The sequence below is a fragment of the Dermacentor albipictus genome, chromosome 10 (assembly GCF_038994185.2).
Source record: "Dermacentor albipictus isolate Rhodes 1998 colony chromosome 10, USDA_Dalb.pri_finalv2, whole genome shotgun sequence".
NCBI lineage: Eukaryota > Metazoa > Arthropoda > Arachnida > Ixodida > Ixodidae > Dermacentor > Dermacentor albipictus.
The window spans coordinates 7026201-7047500 of NC_091830.1; the positions used below are offsets into that span (position 1 = coordinate 7026201).

Below are 21300 nucleotides of genomic sequence, written 5' to 3' on the forward strand. Positions count from 1 at the left end.
AGCGGAAAGTACGTTTCGAGAGGTAACTCACAATGTCGTTCAGCATAGTCCACCTGATACCCATTCGCGACGGGCTTCAAAGAAATCCATAGTGCCACGTGGTGTCGTAGGTCTTTTCCATGTCAAGAAATATAGATAAATATAATTGTTTATGGACAAAAGAATCATGACTATTAGCCTCTACACGCGTGAGGTGATCGGTTGTTAACTGGCCTTCTCTAAATCCGCATCGGTACGGATCAAATATTTTGTTACAGCGAAGGTGATGGCCTCCAGTTGGTTGGCATTTTTAGTGTCCGCGTCCGTTAGCAAAAATGTGACCTGATCCGGCGGCAGTCCAGGTCAGGAGGAGGAGTGGCTCGTACCCCGAAAAGGCAGATGCTTCAAGCACTCAGCAAAGTGAAGGGAAAGGTGCACACATTCTTTGGAATCACGCATACAACATACAGAACAGCACACGTTTTCATAAAGAACATGCACAAAACAAGCATACGAATCGCGTAACTGATAAGACACTCCCGATAACAAGGCAAAGCACGCGTACCTTCCCGCATACGTTTCCCAGTAAATATTACTGTTGCGCAAGCTAGCGCCACGACAGCAGCTTGCGACACGGGGAGTGACGTCCCTTCTCTTTCTTATACAAAAAAAAAAACAGCTTAGCAACTCATTTCGACGTTGTTGCAGCACGGGTACGGGCGGCGGCGTGCTGTGAAAATCACAATTACTCCAATTACTAACATGAATTTATGTTATGATTATTACCATTACTTTAAAGCAATAGAACATCGCATACACGCCTCAGCAGTTGTAGTGGTGGTTTTCAACAGCTTCGCTAGACATCCGCTTTCGCATGGCCGAGATGTCGAGTCAATTCTTTACGATTCAGGACAAGGTGGAAGGTGACGATTTATCATTTTTTCCAGCAACTTGCAGAGGCAACTTGTGCGCGCTTTCGGGCGATAGGTGGTTACTGAGGCGGGATCGTTGCCCTGTTTCAACACAGGGACGACAATAGCTTCTTTCCATGAGGGTATAAGATGATGATCTGCGCAGAGCGCATTAAAGAGTGCGAGTAGTATGACTTGTATGCCTCTGTGAAGGTGTTTAACAATATCATGAGAAGCCAACACAAAGAGCATCGCGCGTGTAATGCCAAGACGTGGGATCGTTCCCCACCTGCGGCAAGTAGATTTTTCATCCACTTTCATTGCCATTAATTTATCATTTTTTAAATTCTGGTATTAAGTACAGGTAGTTCTCCCTATGTTTTCCTTTCTCTCTGTTTGTTGGCTTCTCATGATATGATTAATAAAAATTAGGCCACTTGGTTAACCCTCTCTCTTCTCGTCCGGTGTTTAACCATCTCATACACAACTCTGTCGGGACCCGGAATAGAGCTCTGACATGCGTTTCAGGAAGCTTTCAGCTCGGCAACGCAGAAAGGCCAGTTAAAAGGTTTGTTCGGGTTACATTTACTGTCAAGTGGCTCCCCTTGTTCGATTTCTAAGAATTTGAGAAAAGACAAGGAATAGTGCATAGAGCTAGAAACGCACTCAAACTGCTCACGAAGAGCATCGACCTGGCCTTTCAGGCTGTTTCCTTGTTCATTTACGAAGGGCAACAAATAAATATGCTGCCCTTTCAGCCTTCTCAGTCCATCTCATACTCTCACCGCCAGGGGGCTTAGAGTCAATACCGGACAGAAATATCTCCCCAACTCTCCCTCCTTGCTTGCCTTCGCGTCCGCCCTCGCTGCGATTTAACGTCTATTAATTCAGTAAGGTTATCCGCAATTGTGTTCGAGGGAGGATGCTCCATGCTATATTTGGTTTCTTTAGCGCCTGCCTACTGTCATCATTCGACCAAGGGACTCGTTCCTTGCATTTGTCTGTGGGATGCATTTTTCTGTTGCGTCTGTTATAAAAGCGGCAACATGTGCTAGGGCCGTCCAGGGAGCCCACGATGCGGCGGCCAGGCTTGGCTTGCACGTCCCTGTGTGGGAGTGGCCCGATGCGCGATAATCGCGTCTCTCAGGACTGTCTATAAAGTTTTCCATCCATCCATATGCTATTGCGTCGTCTATGCTAAATTTGGCGATAAACTTTTGTGATCAATAACTTGCTTCTTTAAGATGATCCCAGTCAGCCGAGGACAGTTTCCACCGAGGAATATTTCAAAGGCATTCATATTGCTGTATCAGACTTTTTTTCCAATCGGCGTGTCAGACGCATCTGACACGCCGGCTAACACGCGTGCGTTGACACGTGGTCGAGAGACGGCCAGGCCCCTGGCTTTGGGCAGAGCACTCCTTTATTCTCAATTCGACCCGCTAAGACACTTTCCCTCGTTGCTGAGCAATGGCTTCTGCAGGAATAAAGTTTCCTCCTCATCCTCCTCCTCCTCCTCCTCCTCGTTGCTGCACCCACCCACCTTACACCCTCTCCCCTTTAGAATAACCTCACCTATAGATACTGTGGCGAGGAAAGCATATGTCGCCTTGCAGAAGACAAGCCCACTTGTCGAAACGTTGGCTCCTGCTTTCACCTTGTTCTCGTTTTGCTCATTGTATCAGGTTTAGTGGTACAGCGAAATGCTCACTTCCAAAAGGGTTTTCTATTGCACACTATTTGAAATACGGAAAGATGGCTGCAAAGCCAATTGCAAAATTTCTTGAAGAATATGAATTATGTTGCACACTTTAATGCGTGGGCTGTTTTTTTATTAAGGAGGCATGTAACAGAGGACACAATAAAATTTTATACTAGTCGACCTTTCGCGTCACACTGGGAGTTTCCCCAAATAGCCGGATGCACATTAAAATCGCCTGATATAATGTGTGATTCTGGGAGCTGGTCAATGAGGCTGCAGAATTCTGTTTTTCTGAGTTGATAGTTGGGTGATATGTAAATGGAACAGATGGTTACCATCTTGTTGAGGAGAGCTGCTCGCAAGGACATGGCCTCGAGAGGCGTCTAAAGGGCTATTTGTTAGCAAGCGACATACCTGTCGAAAATAATCACAACGCCGCCGGACGAAGCAACAGCGTCGTCAGAACCTTTCCGAAAAATCACATACTGCTGGAAGAACTTCACTTGTCTGGAATTTAAATGTGTCTCCTGGACAAAGAAAACTATCGGCTGATATCGAGATAATAATTCAGTTATGTCTTCTAGATTACGAATGAATGCCCCGACATTCCAGTGCATATTTACGTGGCCATTGTAGTGTTATAAGAAGTATGTTATGTGAATGAAGGAGCATATTTTAGTCCTATCAAATATTGAGTGACACTGCCATTCCGAACAGGGCGCAATTATGTGTCAATCATAGATTTCAGCGTGATTACGCTCATTGGGGGAGGGGACTCATTTTTTCTTTACACGCATAAGAAATTCTCGAGCGAGCTACCCGTTGAAACCAGAGAATGTTTCGGGCTCAAGTCGAATCTAGTTAATATATTTGTTAAACACAGCTGTATGTGTAACAAAAGAAACAGAAATCCGGTAAATTTCATATATATTTCATGCATCAATACGACACTATGTCACATAATTTATAACTTCGCTATATCGTCATGGGCGTCGTGGTGTCGGCGTAGAAACCAAGAAAGAAAAGTTCACTCCTGTTTTTCTCCTATAGTGAACTGCCATTTTTCTGTGGATAAGTGACAAGACACAGCAAGGAGAGGAAATGCGGAGAGGTCAGTCAGATGATCGTTCAGTTTGGTACCCTATACCCCTATACTCGGGGTAAGGCAAAGGGGGTATAAGAGAGGAAAAGATGGAAAGAGTGAACACTGTGTGGACGTGATGCAATGTGTTCATGAAAAAAGTTATACCTATAATAATAGAGCTGCATTTGTTATTCCTTGTTCTGTCCCGTTGGAAATAGGTGAAGTAATACAAATTGCAACTTGGCAAAGACACGTACCGATTTCCGGAGGCGATGGTTCACGAGGACCCTTTTCTGTAACAAAAGCCCGCAGAGAACGTAAGAATTTACGTGACCATTCAGACACAGCACTTATTCAGTCAGTATGTCCTTGTAATATGGAATTGTAATTTCTGAATACATCCCATTGGCATTTTTAATACTTACTCATTTCGTATCCATCCACATTGTAAAATTCGTTCTCTAGAATAAAGCATGCAAAATTATTAAAACTGCGGTTGCGCTTCACAGTTCTGCATTCATGCAGTTAACACAAGGTACTGAAAGCTACGAGTGAAGTGACATAAGTGTTCTTTTACGGTACAGTGAAGAAAAACGGTCAATAAGAGAATTTAGTTAAGAAACACCACGTCAGTTATACGAAACACAAAAATTCGCACTTTCACCAGAAAGGAGAAGCATCAATTGCGATAGCAAATTATTAAACAGCTATGCGCCATAAGTTTAGTAGATTTACCAACTGTTGAATGGCTATAAACCGCTTATTGACTAAGTTAACAAGCATGGTGTCACGTGCACACAGGCAACCACGAACACATCTCGCTCGATGACCGCGGACACTCGCTGTCAGAACTCTCACGTGATGGAGAGAGAGAGCAACCCCTTCGCACTGCTCGCTTCAACGCGAACTAAGTGCTCGAGAACACAGCGCACACAAAACCATCCCATATCTCGGGTCTACTAGCCTTCGAACCCACGTGGGAGCTTCTATTATGAAACAGGTCAGGTAAGCCACAGAATCATCTATACTAAAGCCAGCAATGTCATCCTGAGCTAAATATGCTATTTCTCTGAAGAGAACCCAGTTTACTGATTCAACCTCCCATCGGGGAACATGTGGGGAACATTCAGCTTGTTCTGTAACATTTACGACTATTGGGAAGTGGTCACTTCCGTAGGGGTCCTAATAGCGTTCCAATGGAGGGATGGCATTAGTGTGTTGGATACTATGCTCAAGTCTATTGATGAGTAGATTTTGTCTGCAATGCTATAGTACGTCGGCTCATTTTTATTGAGTAAACGTACAACCAAGGAAAAAATGGACATTTTCTATTAAACGCCCTCTTCCATTGCAACGGCAGTCTCCATACAAAGTGTTATGCGCGTTTAAATCTTTGACAACTATGTATGGTTCCGCAAATTGGTCAATGTAGTTCTGAAATTCGGTTTGTTGGAGTTGAAAATTCAGAGGCATGCATATAGAGCTAATTGTGGCTACTTTATTAAACAAGACTGCATGGACAGCAACTGCCTCTAGGGGGGTACAAAGTTTTAGTTCTGGGCAGGCAGCAGCTCTGTCGACTATGACGGCCACACCAACGGATTATACGATATCGTCATCGCGGTCTTTAGGAAGAATAGAATACTGTCGGAGAACATTTGTTTACACGGAGAACATACATGGAGAACATACACGGAGAACATATACGGCACCCTGAGACTAAATTTCCGGAGGAGTTTTTTACCGTCATCAAGATTGTGAAGACCTCTGACGTTCCAATGAACTATATGCGTTGCCATATTGAGAAGCAGGTACGTGCTGCGTTCCCAGGGAACAAATATTCGATTACAGAGCTCTTTTCAGGCCCCGTGATGTGCAATTTCTCTCTTATGAAGCGGTCGAGAGACCCCCGGAGCTTTTTAAATGCTACATGCTCCGCTTGGGTGCAAGTTGTGCCCATTGCCTTTTCCGGTGCCCTGGACACCCACTCTTGCAAGCGGTGTGTTCTCCTTGTGGGCTTCGCCTCAGGAGACGAGACCCTGGAGGCCACCAGCTCGCAGTTCTGGGGTGACGGCATAGCACTGGCTGCACCCAGGAAGGGGCGGACGGCGTTACCGCCGACTCAGTGCACGCGTGCCGGACGGCCGCCAGAAGCCGTCGTGATGCTGCCGCGTGACGCGTCACTTTGGCAAAGCTGTTCATTGACAGGTACGACACCCGCCTCCGTGTTTCCTTCAATGAGAGGCTCTTTGTTACCTTAATTGCTACGATTTCATTTTTTTTCTTTTCCAGGATGAACAGGACCGCGAGTATGCGCTGTGCGCCCCATCGCAGTTTACACAGCGTGAGAACGTCTTCGCAGAATTCCGCTGGATGTTTGTGTGCACTGCTTTTGGCACAGGTCGGTCGGCCTCGGCAGGTTTGTGAACTGCGGCCAAGCCATTGGCATTTGAAGCAAATGAGAGTGTTAGGGATATACTACCTTACTCCTATTTTATTGTAGCCTGTTTCGATGGTTTCTGGCAGCACACTGGAACCGAATGTGAGAATTAGGTGCTTGGCGTTGATTTCTTTCCCATCACACCTCATTCTACTTCGTCTTACGTTGGTAACATTTTGTTCCTTCCATTAATCCAAAAGTTCAGCCTTGGTCAGCTCCACGAAATCATCGTCACAAATCACACTGCGGATGGTCTTCGTGGTGCAGTGCGGGGTCACTGAAACTGAAGTGTCCCCAAAAGACAGTAGGTTACTTAGTTTTCGACACTGCTTTTTGTCTCGAAGTTTCAAGAGGCGGTCGTCACTTGCTACTATGGATACCCTATAGTCTGAGTCAATTATTTGTCTGAGACATTAGGAAATGAGAAAAGGCAAGATCCTTCTCGTTGTCTTTCGTTTTTTCTCAGAATGAATGACTTGATAACGAGGGAAGTTTTCATTGTGTCGGCCAAAAAAATAAAATACATTTTCGTTGCGCCCTCGTTTCTGAGGGCAATCAGAGAGTTTTCGAAAGGACTATCTATAGGTGATGTTCGGTTTTCAGCAGTAACGGCAGCCGCCCATCGTGAAGCCCAATAAGGGGACGCCGCAGGTCTTATAAACAAAAAGTTTTGCGGACGCCAACTGTACGTTTCCGCTATACCCAAATATGTGCAACCAATGATGGTTGTTCCACACAAGGTACGTGCTGCGTTCCCTTGCTGTCGGGAAGACCGTAAGTAAAAAGAAATGAAGAGAAGACCAGAAAGAAAGTTGGAGAGAAAGACAAAAATTGGAGAGGAGGACGGGAAAAGGCAACTACCGAACTCCCTAGGGTGGTTCAGTCCGGGGGTGCCGTCTATGTGAAGCAGAGGCTAAATAGGTGCGTCGCCTCTGCCAGGGGGCCCTAAAGGTTTAAACGTCCGGCATTAGCTCAGCCCCGGGATCCCCCTCTCCCCAGACACCGCAAAGCCCCGCACGGCTACGCGTGGAAGCGTCCAAAGCTCGTGTGCTCGGGTACGGGGTATCGCAACACACCAAATGCCTGCTCCCGTAGACGACCCTGCGTGAGCTACCTTCCTTCTTGGCTCACCCTCTTATGCTTTCCCCCACACCTGCAGCATACAGTGCGTGGCCGCGAATACTGCACTAGGACTTTATACGGAACCTCGTGGCGACGACGACGGCAAGAATTCACCTAGGATGTCCATACATTTCCTGGCGCACTAATGAGTCGGTAGCCTTCAGTGTATAGAACAATGTATGGCAGGGTCATAACGCGAGAGCTCGCGTAATGTCATTTTGCATAATAAACTTGTTTTGCTCATTGGGACAAAATACACTACTACTAAATTGCTGTGCACAAAACTGCTTAATTATTACTTCCGATTGCAATGATTCCGCCATTTATATCCAAAACTTATGCTTACTCGGGAGTGCGTACATGCTTGAGTTATAAAAGGGCATCCACTAGTATTACTGGTAGATTTAAATTTATTGCGACATGATATTTCCCGAGTGATCATATGATCAACCAGCCCTTGTTACATACGGTGAATCAACGTCACTCTATCGATAATTTCACCTAAATTGAAGCAACCTGAAATAGAATTCATAGCATACTTACCAATCACTTGGTCGTTCTCACATGACCCTTGTATGTGGGCAATTTGCACTATCTTGTGGGCTATTCTGGCTGATGACCTTTCCGCGAGCATCACCGGCTCAATGCGATGAGTGAAATTTATGGGACCTGTCTGAACGAAAATAAGGGCCGTTGATGCTCACTGCACGACAACATCTCTAACACACGCGCGGATGCACTTGTATCTGCATTTCAACGCAGCACTTACAACAAAGTATTCACCATGTTCTCGAGGCTTCAGCAGTATGGAGGCTTTCTTGCTCGTATCTTCGTACAGGTGTCTTTCGTAGTGGGCACCGTCAACCTAAGTGAGCTCGAAAGGAGAAAAATGGTGTACGCGCTTTATTGAATTCTATCCATACTCTTCTTTTACCTGGCCATTCTGGTTGATCTGCCAGCACACTGTTTATGACACGATTGCCATGACCTAAACATTTTAGCCACTGAACTCGATATGAGCTACTGTCAGGAATCCGGGAACATTGGTGCCTTCAGGTAGCACGTGTGGGTTTATTGACCAGTTGCCTTCACTCAAAAAGATGATGCACTCATGACGCCTGCGGCAGAAAGGATGTCCCACATCCGCCGCCAATGTTTGTGAGTGGTGGCGCTGGCTAACACTATCAGGCTTAGTTCTAGTAGTAACACATAAATACCCTGGAAAGTGGATGAGAAAGCGGCGCTGCGGTAGCTCAATTGGTAGATCAGCGCACGCGTAATGCGAAGACGTGGCATCGTTCCCCACATGCGGCAAGTTGTTTTTGCAGTGGTGCTGTTACAACTTCGCTGGGTTTCTCTTTACGTCCGCAGCTTCGCCAAGCTGGGAGAGAGGGAGCTGTAGGGAGTGAAAGCAGAGCACAAAGATAGCATCGCGCACCATAGCGGCGCGGCAAGGGTGGGTGTGCAGCGATGACGATGGTATGATGCTTATGGTTAGACGATGACTGCTCGAAGACAACGTGATGACGACGATATGAAAACGCAGTGAGAACAACAAAGTAAAAGCGATGGAACAATGACGACATGACATGACATTACAATACATGAAGGCAAGGAAATGACGACGACGGAATGAAGAAAGCGTGAAAGCGACGGCATGTTGCTACTAAAGCTCAAGTTTGCACTCACGTGTATTACCTCACGTGCGCGAGCCGCCTAATTTCGCACTATATCTGATGTCAGTTTGCACTATGCCTAGAGCTTTTTCGAAGTGCACTATTTCCGGGGTCGCCAAAACTTTTCGCAGACAAATTGGGTGTCCTTGCGCGTTACCTTGATCTGACCTTGGCTTCAACTAGGCAAAGAAATTATTCGCATTTAAACCTTTAGAAGACTAGACTGCAGTTGACGGTTTGTGTAATGCGAAGCATTTCGCGTATCATTGCAGCATGGGATGTCAGCACATGACGGACGCGCCTCAAGCAGGTGGGCTTTAGCGGCCGGAGATGCGTGTGCTCGCCAGATGAGAGAAGCATCGTCGCACTTACACGATGAAGGAAGTTGATCTTTTGCAACTTCACGACGCACGGATTACATCTCGAATCCGATGTGCCATTCCGTATTGCAGTCCAACCAAACTCAATGAAAAGTTGAACGCGCTCCTATGAAAATCCACCAAGCTTGTCATGGCAGTCCTGATGAGCACCCCAACATTTACATTGAGAACATCATGCTGTATATAGCATGCGAAAGCATCGTAGCAGCACGAAAGCACGATCACCTAGCAAGACTACGGAGTACCATTATGGGACAAGACCTCCTACGACTCCTCAATTTCACCTACAACTATCCCTCAGAAGAAGCGAAATAATAAACTAGAACGACCACAACCAAATCATTGTAGCACTCAGCCCAACACAAATCAACAACAAAAGGGACGACACAAGAGAAACATCAGAGCTGCATACCAAACGAAAAGAATATGATGCACACCACAAGAAAGACAGGTCTTCACAGATGCCAGCAACCATAACGACCAATGGGGATGGGCCACCGCTTTAATGGAAGGCACTCAAGCAACGGGAACCTGCCTCTGTACACAAAACACTGAACGAGAAATTTACGCCAGTGGACAACCCATCAAAAAAAAAACGCATACCCCGTCAGAGTATTAAACAGTTATACCGACCCCCACTCATCTTACAAAATAACATCCCCCTCTTTCCAAGAGTACGTATGCTTTATGATGATATGTGGTGTTTAATGACGCAAGGGCCAATAGTGGTCAAAGAGCGCTGCTGTGAGATGGTGCTACGTAAGACGGTGTATGTAGCAGGGCTCTCATCATCATCATCAGCCTATATTATGTCGAGTGCAGGACGAAGGCGATCAGTAATTACCCCTGTTCTGCGCCAACCAATTCCTACTTGCGCCTGCGAATTTCCCAATTTCATCACCCACCTAGTTTTCTGCCGTCCTCGACTGCGCTTCCCGTCTCTTGGCGCCGATTCTGCAACAATAATGGTTGACCGTTTATCTGATTTACACATTACATCGCCTGCCCAGCTCCATTGTGTGTGTGAACACACGCCTCCCTGTGTGTTGTGTGGGCTACGCAGAAAAATGGCAGTGGTGCGCGCAAGGTGATGTTTAACGTCAGCTCACCACTCTCGTATTGGACTAAACGCTGAAAAAAATTACGCATTCCCCGCCAACATCACCGCTCATTATCGTTAATCAAGGCAAACAGCATACAAAGCTTCGCTTACATGTATTGCCACAGTGCGTGGGATCTGCCGATTTTTTCTGCTGGTCGATAGCATGACGCACTGTGCACTTTTAGGCAAATAAATTAGTTTTATGTGAATGTAAGTGCTTACTCACATATTGCTCAAGGACGTCGTTTTCTGTTACGTTTAGAAGTAGAAGACGGCCAGCGAGAATGGACGCTTTCTTCAAGCGGAGGTGGTAATCTTTGTGAACGATGAGAACTTTTTCCGATCCGTCTTCTCGAGCCTCGAGCACTTGAGGGTAAACGGTGATGCTCTCTTCGGTGAACTCCTTCCAGTCACCAATAACTATAGGAAAAAAAGGGGATAAAATAAGGGGGAATGCACAATATTCATGGCAAGCATGTATGTATTTGTTACATGCATTTGCTTCTATACATTTATTACTTACTCCATTACGTCTGTCATTTACTTATTCCTTACGTTACAAGATTCCATTCATTATAGCCGATAATTGGTTATTTATGTTCGTTATACCGGGGTTGAACTGCCGATGAAGTCGTAACAAACGTGCGTGAGGTTCCTTTTAGAAAAAGTTTGGGAACCACACACTTTGACCAGTTATTGACAGCAAGAACAGACTATAGAAGCACGGGCTCGATATGGTTCGGGTATGCGCAACACGCAGTGTGGCCTCTCCGCATAGGCAGTAAGCTGCAGGTAAGTGAAAATAAACAATACAGCCAGTCAGTAATCAATGTTAGAGGCTTACAGGAAATATATATAAACGTGCAAAAACTTTGACGAAAATACTAAGGGAGAAATAGCTTTGACAGCTGGCACTTTATTTTCTGTGTTATTACATAAAGTAGGAACAGCCGTATCCGGATGGTGCCACTGCTTGCTGCTGACAAATCCTCGCTTGATGACGAAAGAATGGTTGTCGTATGTATGGCCCATCCTTCTCGTGGCCAAAAACAGCTCGTCATCGGGAAGGATATTTGTAAGGCCCTTCATCGTGCTTTCTTCTTTGAGACAGTACCGTCACGTGTCAAGCATTCAAGAGAAGATTGCACGCTCAATCAGACAAATGGCGACAGAAGAAAGACGACGTTTATTGACGAGATATACCCACCTTTCGGCTGCTGACGGGGTTTCTATCGGGAAATGCCGCCAGCTAAAGGCTCATTACCAACACACACCCTAGACGGCAAAGTGGGGGGGCTAAGCGGACAGCGGCCATTTTAAGTCTCACTTCGATTCTCACGAAGACGTCGAAGTAGACAGCTTAGGGAAGACAGCATCAAAGTCAAACACGATGCAGGCTATTTTCCTGTCCGAACAAGATGGCCACTGAGCAATACGCTTTAAAAGCCATCAGGGAGGTTGTCTCCGCACAAGAAAACTCAGGCACGCTTTCCTACGTCCTTAATGTAAGCACATCTTGTTTCTCATAGGTTTGCAGGCGCAGACTCAAAATACGGAAATAATGTGTGCTTTTCTCAACTTTTCCTTGTCGCCGCGAGGTGGCGTCACGTCGCAGAAGCGTCTTCCGTACATCTTGCAGTTGGCTAGAAGCGCGTTCCATTACATGGTCTCGAAGCTCTCTCAGCTGTCTCCTTAGCTGTCTACGTAAACTATCTCTGATGCTGGCCAGAATTGGAACAAACCCAAAGAAAGTCTTTGTGCAAAGGAGCTTTACGATGATGATGATAAGTAATGTTCAATGCACAAGGGTAGGTTTGGCGAAAGAGCGCCATGCAAGAGAGCCTGAGTACTTAATGGAACAATGAAGTAGAAAGCATTGATGGAATACGGCTGTACATGAGCCTAAAATAGGGTAGTTGTGCATTGCGTAAAACATAAATGTATTAAAATTGCGACAATGGCTTTGAAGTGCCCAGGGAACGTAATAGATACGTTCTGAAAGCATGGTTTTCGAAAAAGTATCTGCGCGTGCCAATGGCACTGCTGCCTCATCAGAAACCTTGGTTGCAAGGCTTTCGAGGTATGTGCCATAAAAATGCTACTATCAAAGCAGTAGCCTCTGCTAAGAGATCATTCTAAGAATTTATCGTGCGCCAAACTTGGAATGAAGGAATATAATCTAGATAGTTTAAAAGTGATTTGCTGACTAAAAATGAGTTCACATTTCACACAAGGAACATTGCTGAGTGAAGCGGAATATTCTGTTTGTAATCTAGAGAAAAGTGTTTTTTTTTCTGTCAGCATCTGCATCACGGCACTCCGCCAGGACATGTAGGACGGTTAGCGTCTCAACAGTAAGCGCAGCCGGGAAGGTCACCGCCAGACAGAAAGTAAGAGTGGGTCCCGTAGGTATGGCGTATCCTAAGTCGATAAAGAATTACTTCAGTTCGCAGTATTTTTGTTATTGGTCACCAATTACCCAACTGAGGTTTAATTAAATGAAGATTATTCGACGTTTCAATGTTCCAAATTGACTACCAGTGTGTCCTAATTTTTCTTCGGAGAAAATGCTCCAAGTCTGTCACAGGGACAAGTATGAAAGCCTAACGGATCTAGCCATCTGGTCGGCCAGCATGTTCCCCTTGATGCCTTTGTGAACGGGCACCCAGCAGGTCACAACAAGCTGGTTTGACGTATACGCAGTGCACAAAAGGGAATAAAGCACGTGGAGTACCGGATTTTTGTTTTTGCAAAATGACATTAAGGACCTTACTACACTGAAAGTCTTAGTGAATGTGATGGCACTGGGTAGGTTGGTTTTCCCGATACATTTAACAGCCGACATTAGTGCGTATGCCTCAGCGGGAAATATACCTGTTTCCGTGTGCGAAACATCAGATTCTGAGAATGATGGACAAACCACTGCAAAAGACAAGCCAGCATGAGACTTTGACGCTTCAGTATAAAATTCCGGGCATGATTACTTTAACTGGAGTTCCAAAATGTGCCTTCGAATGTGTTTCTCTGGAGCGTGCTTTGTAACATGAGGAAACGACGTGTCACATCTCATAGGCTGCCATTGCCACGGCGGTAAGAGCTTTGCCGGGAACTTTAGACGAGGTTATAAACGTGGGACACCCATTGCATCACTGAGCTTCCTCACACGCAGTGAGAAGGGCTAATTTACTGGGGGTCAGTTGTGAAACAGTGTGGTGCATGTAATATCATTTATGGTAGCGTAACACGGATGTTCAGGGCTTGTGTGTACCTTCAGAAAATATGTAAAGCTGGAGAATAATCTTTGCAAGTGACCACTTGTTCATTTCCATGGAAGGGCTTTTCACTGGGCTTGTCCTGAACGCACCTGCAGCCAGGCGGATATCTATATGGTGAATCGAATCCAGCATCTTCAACGAGCACGGTGCGGCAGAGTGGCACACCATGGCACCATAGTCTAAACGTGTACGTATAAGGTTTTTGTACGGGTCCAATAGGCACTTCCTGTCGCTGTCCGATGTGGCATGATACAGAAGCTTTAGAAGGTTCATTATTTTCATGCATTTCGTCCGGAGATACTTGATATCGGGATATAAACGTTATAGTTTTGAATCCAAAATAATACGTAAGAATTTATGTTCATTGTTGACAGTGAGTTCACCTCTATTGATAGAAATACTCGGGAGTGGTGTTGTGCCTCTATTCTAGGAGAAGAGCATGTAAATACTTTTCTGCGTATTCAGTTTAAACCCATTTTCATCCACCCATGTAGATAGTTTGTATAAACCAAGCTGAACCTGGCATTCGCAGATAGAAATATTGCATGATTTAAAGCCTATCTGCACATCGTCAACATGGAGAGAATAAAACATGGTGCCTGGAATGACTGTATGAAGTGAATTCGTTTTTACGACGAAAAGTGTGCAACTGAGCGCGCTTGCCTGCGGCACACCGGTCTCTTGGGTGAATGTTCTACACTAACGGTTGCCCACTCTTACACGAAATGTGCGATCAGAGAGACAGCTTTCGAATGTGTTCAGCATGTTGCCACGAACATCCATTGCGGAAATGTCCCGAAGAATACCGAAACGCCACGTCGTATCGTATGCCTTCTCCAGGTCGAGAAACACTGAATTCTAAAAGGAACTGCTTATGTGTAAAGGCATCCCTGATGTCGGCCTGATTGTGAACGACGTGGTCTGTCGTTGACCTATTTTGTCGGAAACCACATTGGAAGGTGTCTAGTATTTTGTTATTTTCTAAGAAACAGACTAGGCGCCAGTTTATAATTTTTTTAAGAGCTTGCACTGGCAGCTTGTTAGAGCTATTGGTCTGTAACTGGGCAACCTCGAAATGGTTTGTAACTGCTGCCCTTGTTTAAGTATGGGGAAACGATAGCTTCTTTCCAAGCGGATGGAACGTATCCAGCTGCCCACATAGGCTGTATTCGCGATCTGTCTTTAATGCTCATAATACCCCGGTCACCTTCGGTATACCGATACGAATGACACATGGCTTTCTGTTATTTTTGAAAAGTAAAGTACATAATGAATTCTGCCCGTATGGACCCATGGAGCCGGAACTTCAAGGATCAGACACTTTAAAGGGAGGTAAGTACCGGACAACGAGCGATGCACCAGAAAAATAGCAGCTGTGAGATTGATAGATGGGAAGATAGCAGCGTAAATCAGAGAGCAAACTCAAACACATGGTATTCTAGTAGAAATGAACACAAATATGATAGTATAAGACACTCCATGTAATGTTATAAAACAACCTGATATAGAGTGATTACAGCTTGAAACCAACAGACAATGAAGCAGTGCAAATTAGGTGCTGTTTATTTATTGGTACATATAAAGAATAATTGAAATGCAGATCTATTAATTATTATTATACATTTTACTTTAATAGTAACAGTTAATTTCGCCCATGTTTCTCTGTCTTCATTGTCTGTTCATGTAGTCGTAACCAAATAATTTAGCCCTGTGGTTCCTTTTGCTCTTCTCGGTTATTATAGAGCTATATTAACTGAATGGCTGCCCAAGCAATAAACTAGCAGCTTTGGATTACATGTAATTAGGGATTGTGATGAAATGAGAAAATTTGCAGGTATAGGATGGAATTAGTTGTTGCAAGGGGTGATGGGAGATCGGCGTAAGAGTCCGTTGTCTTACAGCGGACGTAAACACGCTGATAATAACGATGACGGTGGCAGCTTTTGTAATGTGCAGTAAACGGCGTATGTGCTCACCAGAAGACGTTGCGACGAAGTGGACGGAAAGGAATATCGCTAAGAAAACCATGTTTACGTGGCAGGTTTACTAGGGGAATTTCCTCTCCAGCTTCTCAACGCTAGAGATCTCCGCTTTCCCTGTGAAACAGTTTCCTAGGCCGAACCTACTTTGTCCACCGGTGGCGTGCGTTCACATTTAGGTAGCATCTGTAGCCCGGAAAAGAGCCACGACATAGGTTGTCGTTGACTTTTCCGGGCCTTCGGCCGACATATAGCAGCGATGTGCAGCTAAGCTGTCGTTGACTTTTACATGCCTTTACACGACACATAGCAGCGATGTGCAGTTAAGCCGTCGTTGACTTTGTATGCCTTTAGATGGCATATAGCAGCGATGTTTAGTTAAACTGACGGGCCTGCGATTGCTTTGGACGGCGCAGCTTATCTTGGGGAAGGCGATTTCAAAGTATGTTTGCTCTGCGGCACTGCGGTGCTGTAAACATATAATGTTAAACTTCGACAGAAAGGTTGATGTCAATATTATCATTCAAGGATAATATATATGCATATATTCCCAGTCACGAAATATGAGGGGTATGCGCCGCGAGATAAGAGGAGTCGCCGCCTGCCGGGCACTGGCTGAAGCACGACAGTGTGGATTACGCATCGCGTCCTGTGATAAATACTTATTTACATGTTCGTGCATGGCGCAGACACATGCTTTACTGTCTGCTGGTGCCTGGTTGTAGTGCAGTCGTAAATGGTGGTACGCATTGTTCGGTGCGAAGGCGTCAGATGAATCGCTGAGCGAAATAGACCGCGTCTGTCACCTGCCGTAGCGAAACGGCACCTAAGCTCCCGTTGCTATTGGCTGCGACGCCGAGCCACGAGCGCCCCTCGACGGAGCAGAGGGGGCGAAAGGCTGCTGCCGTGACAGGCGTTGCGTGAGGGGGCTCTCTCGTCGCACAGGATTTCGGTGAAGTGCGGCGTTGGCACCGCAGGCTGCTGCTGCTGCTTGCTGGCTCGGGAAGCACGTACCGCTATGATATGTTGTTCACAGCGCGAAACTCTAAGGACCGCTCCGTGCGCTCAATTGGACATTAATGCTTTCGCATTCACAAATCATAAGTGCTTAGGTGTCCTCGGATTTTTTCTGACGTGGAAAGGGAGCTTTTGGCCTTGCGCTGTAATAAAATCAGTGACTGCATGCACGTGTCAAGCACGCGCTGTGTGATTGTTACGCCTGCCATTCGTCGCAATCATTCGAATTTCACTGTCAGATTATGATCCAAGCACTTCACAGAAAATATTTGGCGTCGATTTAAAGAAGTAAAGTCTTGGCTGCGATAAATGAACGCAGCGCTTTAGCGATTTCTTATAGCAATATGTTGAGCTTGTCGCAATCTTTATCACACCACGATGCATCGATGAAGTGGCGGGAGATGCCTCAGCAGTAGGGAAGAAAATCTCAAGCACTGATATGGCGTCGAAGGATACAATTTATCTAAGGCGTATAATTGCATGACTGTGGTTGTGACGGGTTGGTGGTTACGCGACCATCCTTAGCTGCCCCTGCGGTGCCCTTCTATCATGTGCATATCCCACCACTGATAAATTATTTCATTGCAAGTAAATTTTCGCTCTTTGTGACTTTGAGCATCAGCAACAGAAGGCAAGCGGAGATAGAGTATTACAAGAGGATCGTGCGTAACATTGCAGTCGCTAGACACAGCACGTCTTGAAACTGAGTTTCTGGCGCCTAATATAATGCGCTCTTTAGCGTGGTTTTGCTAGCTTGACGAAAGGTAGCAGCCGTTATTTTCATAAATAAAGAAAACAACGTCATAATGTTGGCTCTTAAAATTATTTTATATTATCCACACCATTCTTATGGACGTGATCATGCAAAAACATACTTTTTCTAAAATGCTACGTTAATTCTTATTCTACCGCAAAAAAAGAAGATGCCTGCGAAGCCACACGGCGATCTTGCCACTGCGCTGGCACTCATAGCGACATACATTGCTTAACTAAACTTAGTAGCTATATTGTATAAGGCAGATTATAGAAAAAGAAGTAAGAGGTCGTTATGCATGAGTACAAGCAGTGAAGTATTCACAATAACTATAGTTGCTGACAACCGAAGAATTGCAAGGTTATATGTACGCTGTCCATCTCGAGCACAAGTTGCACAGATGCGCCAGCCAATTAGGTTCAATTCTTTGCCTGACGTCAAGTAGCTTGGCGTGCGTAATACAAATGTTTCTTCCGTACATAGCGGCCTTTGTGTCACTGGCTTCAGGATGAAACTTGAACGTCTAGGGAAAATTTTACGGGTGATGTTGATATCAGTTCTAATTCATAGCTAACAATTTAGCTTGAAATAATTAGCTTTTACTTTCCAATTAGCCTGGCATTTACATTATTAGAGGAAAGTAATTAACATTTGAGCGGACTCCAGCAGGCTCGGCTTTTTTTTAGAGGTGGAGGGCAGGTGCAATATGTTTTTCAGGGAGGAGCTTTTCTGTAACTCTTACATTTTCACCGAGTATAACCACCTTAATTTCATTGTACAGGTTCATAACCAATGCAAGAATAGCGGAAACTTGAATTGCACAACAGAAATACCTGTGCAATAGGTTGAACCCAAGCACAACACCAACATAAGTGCCATGGAGGTACCGAAATAGAAACTGCGTTTTGCTCTCCTTTCACGTGTGGCAGGAATGTTCATTGCATTTCGAGCAAACATGTGGCATTAGTCTTTCTTTGCGCTTCTGGACAAAATGACAAAAACAAGTCGCGCACAAATTGTTTTTATATACTGCAACTGAAAAGGATACAATCGCAAGTCTGGCCCAAAAGAGTCATATGCTGACATCACCCGACCGCAAAATATTCCATCGAATAAACATATCGCTCAAGGCTGAGTGCTTGTCTGAACAGTATAGCTCGAATATTACGAGAGTGCAGCCGGTACCGTTCCCGCATGGAGACAACGTAGGGGTAAAAAAAAAAAACACAATTTATTTTGTTTTAAGAACCACACGATATTTCAGCTGCAGAACGATACTTCCCTACCTTATTAATTATCGAAGAGTCATTATTTGTGGCGAGGAATCCGCGTTGGTAGAGGGCAAACTGCGCGACTCTGATATAAGCGCCGGGGTGGTGTGGTTCGCAGTAATCGGCGTTGTCTTCAACAGGTTATCTCAAAACAGCGAGAGAGATGATGCCCAATGAAGCACACGCACGTGCACGTACGCAAAGGAGGAAATGCTTGCCAAGCATACACTGTGTGCCTAAACATGCTCCCGAAACCACACAGGAAGGCAGCACTCGGAAACATATTGAGACTACGTACCGAGCCCCATACTTTTCCCCCGGTCCATCTCACGACACCAGATGCTGAATGTATACTTCGTTGTCTGCGGACTATATTCTGTTTCACGCTAAGAAGACAACTCTACGGAAGCTGCTTGTGTGCGGTCATAGAGGTCTCTCCGCACGACTTGCAAGGCTAGTTATTTTGGTTACGCGAAGCTTTTTACGATACAATTACAAAAAGTATCGTAAGTACAACCGGTGGACGAAAGTTTGCATGAGATTGCGTAATAATTGTGCAGATTTGCGCAGTGTGCGACGTACTTTATCTTGTTCGCGAGTACAGTGGCCGCAAAAATGTGTCATTCGGCTCGTTCGTGGAAGATAGGCTAGGATCTGCGACATTATCATCATCATTACCACCATCTTCAGCCTATGTTTACGTCCACTGCAGGGCGAAGGCCTCTCCCTGCGATCTCCAATTAACCCTGTCCTCCGCTAACCGATTCCAACTAGGGCCCGCAAATTTCCTAATTTCATCGCCCTACCTAGTCTTCTGCCGTCCTCGACTGCCCTTCCCTTCTCTTGGCACCCATTCTCTTACACTAATGGTTCACCGGTTATCTAACCTACGCATTACATGAACTGCCCAGTCCATTTTTTTTTCTCTTACTGTCAATCACAATATCAGCTATACCCGTTTGCTCTCTGATCCAAACCGCTCTCTTTCTGTCTCTCAAGGTTATATATGGCTAGCATTCTTCGTTCCATCGCTCTTTGCGTGGTCCTTAACTTGTTCTCGACTTTTCTTCAAGTCTCCAAGTTTCTGTAGAAGAGTCACAGATTTCCTGGCATAATCATTGATAGAGATCTCTCATGGAGCCCGCACATTATCTATTTGAAACAGCGTCTGACAGCAATCTCCCAGCTTTTCAAGTTTCTAGGCGGAAAGACTTGAGGAATATCAGTGCATGCACTGTTGGCATTGTACCGGGATCTTTTTCTGGGCTTCTTGAGATACAGTTCGCCCGTACTGACCAACACTTGCCAGACTAATCTTTGTACTCTACGGGCCATTCAAGCTCGGGCTCTCAGGGTTTGTCTTGGTTTGTCCAAATGCACATCGACAGTGGCGACTATTGCAATCAACCAGGACCAATCCATACAAACACACATTGCGGTGGAAGTGTTATGAGTGCCCATTAGGCACGTTGCCTGTGCCCGTTCCCATCATCTGGCAACACTACCGTCAGAAAGGCCGCAGGCATAATTTTGTACTACGATTTCGCATTGTTACACCCGCTTTCCAGTAAGCTTCACCCCCGCAGCTAAGCCATCGATTCTTCCATGGTGTTTGGCTTGACCTGCAGTGTACCTCACCGTACCAGGAATCAGGAAAAAAATCTGAGCTGTCATCACCTACTTTTAAATAACAAACTCTGCTCCCTTTGCACGAAAGGTACGCCGACCACGTACATAGTTATACTGATGGATCGGCAACTCTCCAGTTTTCCTCTGGAGCCACGTTTTTCCCAGGGAAAGCCACCACCATCAGCTTCAAGACGTGTCACCCAACGACACCGACGGCTGCGGAACTTGCGACTCTTCGCGCAGCACTTCGTCTCGCCAGCCAAGAACAACCTCGAAGATGGACAATATTGAGTAACTCGAAGGAAGCAATGCAATATTTCTTATCAGACCTGCAGCGTGGATCACACGAACAACTGGTATTCGAGATTAGGGAACTAATCCACACCTTGACTGAAGAAGTACACAACGTGACATTTCAATGTCTTCCAAGTCACTGCGGCGTCATAGGGAACAAACACGCCGATAAAGCTGCTCGGTCGGCTCTTGAAGGCGACGAAGAGGAGCCGATACCGTTGTTAAGGACAGACGCTGCTGGAAAACTTCGAATGCTCACCTGTGATATCATGTTCTCCTTGTAGAACGTAATAAGTTTTCAAAACAACCGGCTGCACAACCTAGACTCCTCCCTACGCCTTTGCATTCCAGGTTAACTCTGCCGTCACGAAACTACCCTGCTTTGTCGAATATGGCTAAGGGTGGCCTTCACTAAGTCTTTTGCACTTCGAATCAGATGGGCCGATGACGCCTCATGTGATGACCGTGGTAGCGAGGAGACTCTCCAACACCTTCTGTGTGACGGTCCTCTCTACAATTTACAGAGACGAGCGCTCGCAACCGCGATAGCGTGCTTTGACCAAAGACCTCTAACAGAGCAACTTATTTTAGAATTCCGACATCAAAAGACGTCGCAGCAGAGGGCGACGAGGGCACTGTTGCAGTTTTTTAAGGCCAACAGAATTTAACAAGCGGCTGTAGCCTG

The 21300-nt window shown here is 45.5% G+C and overlaps 1 protein-coding gene across 5 annotated transcripts in view; it reads right to left on the reverse strand.

The window, feature by feature from the left end:
• LOC139050687 (venom metalloproteinase antarease-like TfasMP_A) overlaps positions 1–21300 on the reverse strand; it is an 80064-nt gene that overhangs the window by 24117 nt on the left and 34647 nt on the right. The window contains exons 1-6 of one of the 5 annotated variants that reach the window (XM_070527293.1): positions 15648–15761; positions 10623–10816; positions 8008–8103; positions 7782–7911; positions 4102–4137; positions 3934–3969 (exon numbers count right to left, since the gene is read on the reverse strand). In XM_070527293.1, coding sequence (XP_070383394.1) covers positions 3934–3969; positions 4102–4137; positions 7782–7911; positions 8008–8103; positions 10623–10816; positions 15648–15699 — 544 coding nt within the window. In that variant the 5' untranslated portion in view covers positions 15700–15761. Of the gene's footprint in view, positions 1–3933; positions 3970–4101; positions 4138–7781; positions 7912–8007; positions 8113–10622; positions 10817–15647; positions 15762–21300 lie in introns of those variants that run through there. The other 4 variants (XM_070527294.1, XM_070527296.1, XM_070527295.1 and 1 more) reach the window with 4 other exon arrangements.